At 47.2% G+C, this 6,000-nt stretch overlaps 1 protein-coding gene across 1 annotated transcript in view; it reads left to right on the plus strand.

Moving 5' to 3' along the window:
* The window catches only part of SSH1 (slingshot protein phosphatase 1), an 86,597-nt gene that overhangs the window by 34,912 nt on the left and 45,685 nt on the right, over positions 1 to 6,000 (plus strand). The window contains exon 3 of the mRNA XM_007955002.1: positions 5,363 to 5,466. Coding sequence (XP_007953193.1) covers positions 5,363 to 5,466 — 104 coding nt within the window. The remainder of the gene's footprint in view (positions 1 to 5,362; positions 5,467 to 6,000) is intronic.

Raw genomic sequence — 6,000 nt, forward strand, 5'->3', positions numbered from 1 at the left:
GGTGGCACAAACGGTTTGCACTCGGCTCCTAACTGAAAGGTTAGCAGTTCAAATCCACCCAGCAGCGCCGTGGAAGAAAAGCCTGGCAACCTCCTTCCTTAAAGATGGCTGCCAAGAAAACCCTACAGAGCCCAGTTCTCTGTGACACAGAAGATGACTGTGAGTCGGAATCACCTCGGAAAAAAAAGAAAAAAATCACCTTGAAAAAAAAAGGAAAAAAGGAACAACGCAGAAGAGGCAGCTTTGTATTGCGTGGTCATGTACCAGGGTGGCTGCCTCTCGGTGTTCCCGGGGCTGCGGAGAATCAGTGCCACCTCCCTACACGGGGAGTCACGGGGACTGCACTGGCGGCAGCCCTGCCCCTGAAGCGTTCTGCCCCCGCAGGGACAAGGACAGGCTTGTCCCCTCAGGGACAGGTTTGGTGTTAGCGGTTAGGGCTGGCCTTCTATAACTTTGTTGTTGGACTTAGCTGCTGTCACAATGATACTAATTCATGGTGACCCCATGTCTGCAGAGTAGAGCGACTGCATTGAATTTTCTTGGCAGAAGCAGATCACCAGGCCTAGCTTCCAAGGCAGCTCTGAAGGGGCTCGAACTGCCAGCCTTTGAGCTCACAGCTAAGTTTGTCACCCTTTGTACCATCCAGCCACCTTTCTGTGTTGTTGTTGTTGTTGTTATGTGCCGTCGAGTCGAATCCTACTCATAGCAACCCTCATTGGGTTTCCGAGGCGGTATCACTACGGAAGTAGATTGCCCAACCTTCCTTCTGAGGAGTGGCTGGTGGGTTTGAACCTCCAGCCTTCTGATTAACAGTCAAGTGCTACCAGAGCTCCCACCACCTTTCTGTAACTGTACTCTTTTTTAAGAGTCTGAACTCCTTTTTCGGAAGACTGGCTGTTCCGTAGCTGGGAGGGGCTTTGTATTTCCTTGCCACAAGTACCTAAGGTCTGCCACGTTGAACAAAGTGTGTGTCATCACAACCAGGATTCTTAAAGCACTGCCTCGCAGGGCACTTTGAGGTGGACGAGCTGGGATCTTGGTGAAGGAAAGCGACATGCTGGCAGTGGGAAGGCGTGTTTGTCGGCACAGCGGACGCCCGGGGTCCGGGCCCGCGCTGAGCTCAGTCCCACAGACAGGAAGCACAGGGTCACTGGGAGACTCTGCATCTTGTTTTCATAAACCCTGTGACTGGCCGCGTTCTGGGGCCTCCCCCCTCCCCGCAGTGAATGTCAGCCCTGGGAGTCATCTTGTGTGGTTGTCCCCTCCGCTGTATCCGCTGACTGCATTCCCAGGGCACAGGCTCGTCTCCCAGCCCTGGCTAACGTGCTCTCTGCCTTGTCTGCAGCTCGGCTCTTGCTCCTCACCGTCAGCCCCGATACCGATGGCCATGAGGGAGCAGAGGCAAGACGTTTCAGGGGCAGGGCTGCCGCCAGTGCAGTCCCCGTGACTCCCCGTGTAGGGAGGTGGCACTGATTGTCCGCAGCCCCGGGAACACCGAGAGGCAGCCACCCTGGTGCGTCACCACGCAATACAAAGCTGCCTCTTTTGCATTGCTCCTTTTTTTTCTTTCTTTCTTTTTTTTTTTTTTGCAAAAGAAATGTAAAGGAAACCAAGGGGAAATTTTTGCTGTGATTTCCAAGTTAAAGGTTACCACCATTAGTGGTTGGCTGTTTCCAGACCTTTCGTTTAAGGTCCGTATGGAGTATTTTTTTAAAACTCATGAACAAAAGGGGTTGATGTTGCTTTGGAAAGATTTCCCAGCAGTTTCAAAAGGATTATTGTTTTAAATTTCATAGGTTTGGGAGGCCCTTGGGGAGCTCTGTCAAGTTTTGATCAGATTAAGCAGGAAGTGATCTATGGGTAAAACACACTTGTTTGTAAAATTTGAAGGAACAAGAGGGTGGCAGGTCTAGGCGTGGGAGGGAAAGGTGGTAGGTGGTTTTGGTACCTGCTGAAAGAGGACAGGCTGGATCTTAGACTGGCCAAAGGGGGTTCAAAGGGCTTTGTGCTTCCCGGGGGCAAGGGTGGGACTCTAAGGAAGGGGTGCTTCTCATTTCTGTCATTATTTATAATCCTGAGCTCCTTAGTCCTTGAGATATACACAATTATACAATCATAACAGACTGGAAAGAGCCCTGGTGGCGCAGTGGTTTAGTATCTAACCAAAAGGCGATTGGAGTTCACCAGCTTCTCTGTAGGAGTCGGAAGACCTGGCAATCTGCTCCCATAAAGATTAAACTAAAAAGGGGTTAAACACATTGCCGTTGAGTTGATTCCAACCCATGGTGACCATATAGGATAGATTAGAACTGCCCCAAAGGGTTTCCACGGCTATACTCTTTACAGAGAGGGAGCTGTGGTTAAGGCGTTGGGCTGGTAACCGAAAAGATCAGTGATTCGAAACCCCCGGCTGCTCTGTGGGAGAAAGATGAGCAGTCTGCTTCTGTAGAGACTGACAGCTTTGGAAACCCTGTGGGGGTTGCCATGGGTCTGAATTGACTTAATGGCAGTGGGTTTGTGTTTTGTTTCATTTTTTGAATCTTTACAGAAGCAGACTGCCACATCTTTCTCCTGCAGAGCACCTGGGTTCTAGCTGCCGACCTTTTGGTTAGCAGAGCATGCTTAGCCGCTGTACAGCCAGGGCTCCGTCCCGAAAGATTACAGCTAGGAAACCGTGTGGAGCATTCTACTCTGTCGCGTGGGGTCACTGTGACTTGAAATCTGCTCGGCAGCACAGAGTCTTGTGGACAGGATGATTACAGCACAGTGGAGAGAGTACATGAAGCAGTGCTATGCAAACGAGAAGTCTTAGCATCGTGGAACAAGACCACTGGCTGTTATTCAGAGGCCGCGTAAGAGCGGTCAGACCAAGCGCTGTCATTTAATATTTGAGCGGCCACTGTCTAGCTTGAGAATTCAACCAGACAACAGATTTTATTGTGGACTTCATAGTGGGGAAGACCACAGTCATTCTGACTCAGCTGACTTAAGTGCTAGTTCCTGGGTATGTTTTCCTGCCACTTGAAGTGGAGTTGTAGATTTAGCTGAGTCGTTTTCTCATTCCAGGATTAGAACATTTCACTACTAATTTTAGATGTCTGGGGCGTAGGTGAAGGAACTCTGGTGGCGCAGTGGGTAAAGGCATTTGGCTGCTAACCAGGAAGTTAGTGGTTCACACCCACCAGCCTCTCTGCAGGAGGAAGATGGGGCGATGTACTTCTGTAAAGATTTACAGCCTTGGAAACCCACTGGGGGTCTCTGTGAGTTGGAATCGACTCGGTGGCAGTGGGTTTGGTTTTTTGGCTGGTGGGCAGAGGTGATTTTTCATGGTTTTTATATCACAGGAAACATCCTTGTATTTTTACTGGGAATCCATTTGCTTAAGTCCAGGGTTGTGGGTTTTGTGTTGTGTTTGTTTTTTTAAAGGATTCTTCTCTCTTGCAGATTTTCCCTTCAAATCATTTGTTTGTGACTTGGTTGCTGGAGAGGGAATGAATGATTTTGATAGTTCCCTATAATTTGAACTATGATCTTTCACAAAATTAGAAAATAAAAATATTGTTTTACTATACTCGATGCCCCTATGAAGTATGCTATGTGTTTTGTCGTCTTTGAAAATCAAAAGTAGTCATCTAAGAAAGTTAATCCTTGCTCAGTATAAAATTTTGGGGTGGTACTAAGACGTGGAAGGGAAATGATCAGACTAGTCCAGAAGGCTGGCGGTTCAAACCCACCAGCCACTCCTCGGAGGGAAGATGGGGCAATCTACTTCTGTAGTGATCCTGCCTCAGAAACCCAAGGAGGAGTCGCTGTGAGTCGGGTCCGACTTGATGGCACATTAGCAGCAACAGTCCAACCCTCAGAATCACTGTTAACATGTCAATGTAGCTTCTGGGTAGTTTTCAGAGTTGGTAATACTTTAAAAATATTGGTAGTAATTACTAGACAAAGATTTCTTGTTCTTATACAGTCTGAATGTCTGCATAAGCTGAAGTTTTTTTTTCTTGATAGACAAATCATGAAAGTGACATTTTTTTAAATTACAACTTTAAAAATGTGAGAGTTCAGTTACAGGTGCTGTTGCTTGTTAAAATAACAAAGGCCAGAGACTCGCTCCACTGCCAGTCAGTGGGCCACCTTCTGGGTTTCTGCCAGGGGTGGTGACAGAGCCACTTTGGCTAAGTTAAATTACGGCAGTAGCTTTCCTTCACAGGCAAACAAAGAGTTAAAATGTAATTTCATTCCCTGTGTCTCATCAAGGGAAGCCACCGAGAAGCAGTGAAGCTGCTAAAAGTCAGGGACTTTTTGGAGCCTTCTATGAACCCCTGAAACTATTGACCTGAGATAATCTTTAAACCTTAAACCAAAAAACACGTCCTGAAGTCTTGGTTACACCAAATCATAGTTTAACTTAATTTGTAAAGATGTCCACCTTACGCACTGTGTGCTGTTTAAAGAACTGTCAGTAAGGTGTCAAATTGACAACAGCAGCTTGAAAGGTTGGATCAGAAGCTTAGAGGGGCAGTGAGTGTGTTCATGGAGGACGAGCTACTCGCCAAGGGGTGGGAATGGCTGCACGACTCGAAGCGTGTTGTCACTGAATTGCACATGTACAGGTTGTTGAATTGGTGTGTGTGTTTGCTGTGCATGGTTTCAACAGCAACAAAAATACAATAAATGATTAATACAAAGAATTACTAGTGATGTGCCAAGCACCATTCTGGGTCCTTTATAAATGTTTAATAACAAACAAAAGGTCAAGGATTTGGAAGCAAGGATCGATGAGAGTGTGTAAAGTTCACAAAGGGGATCAGCATCTCCCAACTAGAGTTGCTGTCTCTTTTGGGGAGATGCCGCATTACAGCAAGCTTCTTTTGCAGGGTCCTGGTGGTGCCCAGAAATAACGTTGTGTTTTTTAAAAGAAGCTAGTTATGCACTTAAGGACCTCTGGTAGTGTAGTTAGTGTAATGGTTAAAGCATTTGGCTGCCAACCAGAAGGTCAGTGGTTCAAACCCACCAGCTGCTCCATGGGAGAAAGATGAGACAGTCCGCTTCTGTAGAGATTTACAGCCTTGGAAACTCTGTGGGGTGGTTCTACTGTCACATGGGGTCGGTATGAGTCTCAGTCAGCTGAGCAGCTCCCAGCCACAATGACGTCATTTCCTCATGCACACTCTCCATCAGCACGCGTTCAGCACGGGTTTGAGAAGAGTACAATGTGAAATTAGTGTTAAAACCCATTTCATCCCATTTGCGTTCTCCATGCCAGTTGTCCCCCGTCACACTTTTCCTTTGCAGCTATCTTTGTCCACCTTGTTGTCTGAATTCCAGACTAACTGTACTCTGGTTTTGTTCTTCCCAGCTTAAGTGAGAGCTTTTTCATGGTGAAAGGAGCAGCCCTCTTCTTACAACAGGGAAACAGCCCTCAAGGCCAGCGGAGTCCTCAGCATCCCCACAAACATGCAGGTGACGCCTCTCGGTTGATATGCTCAGATCGGAAGCTTCCGGTATCAGTGGTGAGCAGCTCGCTAGTTTTCAAGGCGAGGGAAATAGTGGAATCCAGGTTTGTGATGAGTGGGGCAGATAAAGGCTTAGGTGAGGTCTTCAGGTGGTCCTGGGAGCTAGCGGCCTTTAGAGCCAGGCGTGTCTGCGTGAGAGCAAGGTGGCCAGCAGCAGCCTGTCTGCTTGGAAAGGTTTCCTACACCGTCTGTCAGTTGACTGCAGATTTAAAGTTACACCCTGACTTTTGAACAAAGGCGCCAGAATGCAGCATAGCCCTTGAAGACAAGCACAGGGGTGCCATATACTAGTCCAGGGACACTCTCACTTCTCCAAGCACTTAGAAAACTCCCACTTAGGGCATTTCTTTCCAGACCTTTGACAGGTACTCTGAGTATTCACTATGGATAAAAAGTGGACAAAAGTAATAAAAAGTACTAAACTGAGTATTAGTTTAGGTCAAAAAGCAAGCAAATAAGAAACACCTATGAAGTAATAAGG

The sequence above is a fragment of the Orycteropus afer genome, unplaced genomic scaffold (assembly GCF_000298275.1).
Source record: "Orycteropus afer afer isolate SDZICR_OR568_19922 unplaced genomic scaffold, OryAfe1.0 scaffold00487, whole genome shotgun sequence".
In the NCBI taxonomy this organism is placed as follows: domain Eukaryota; kingdom Metazoa; phylum Chordata; class Mammalia; order Tubulidentata; family Orycteropodidae; genus Orycteropus; species Orycteropus afer.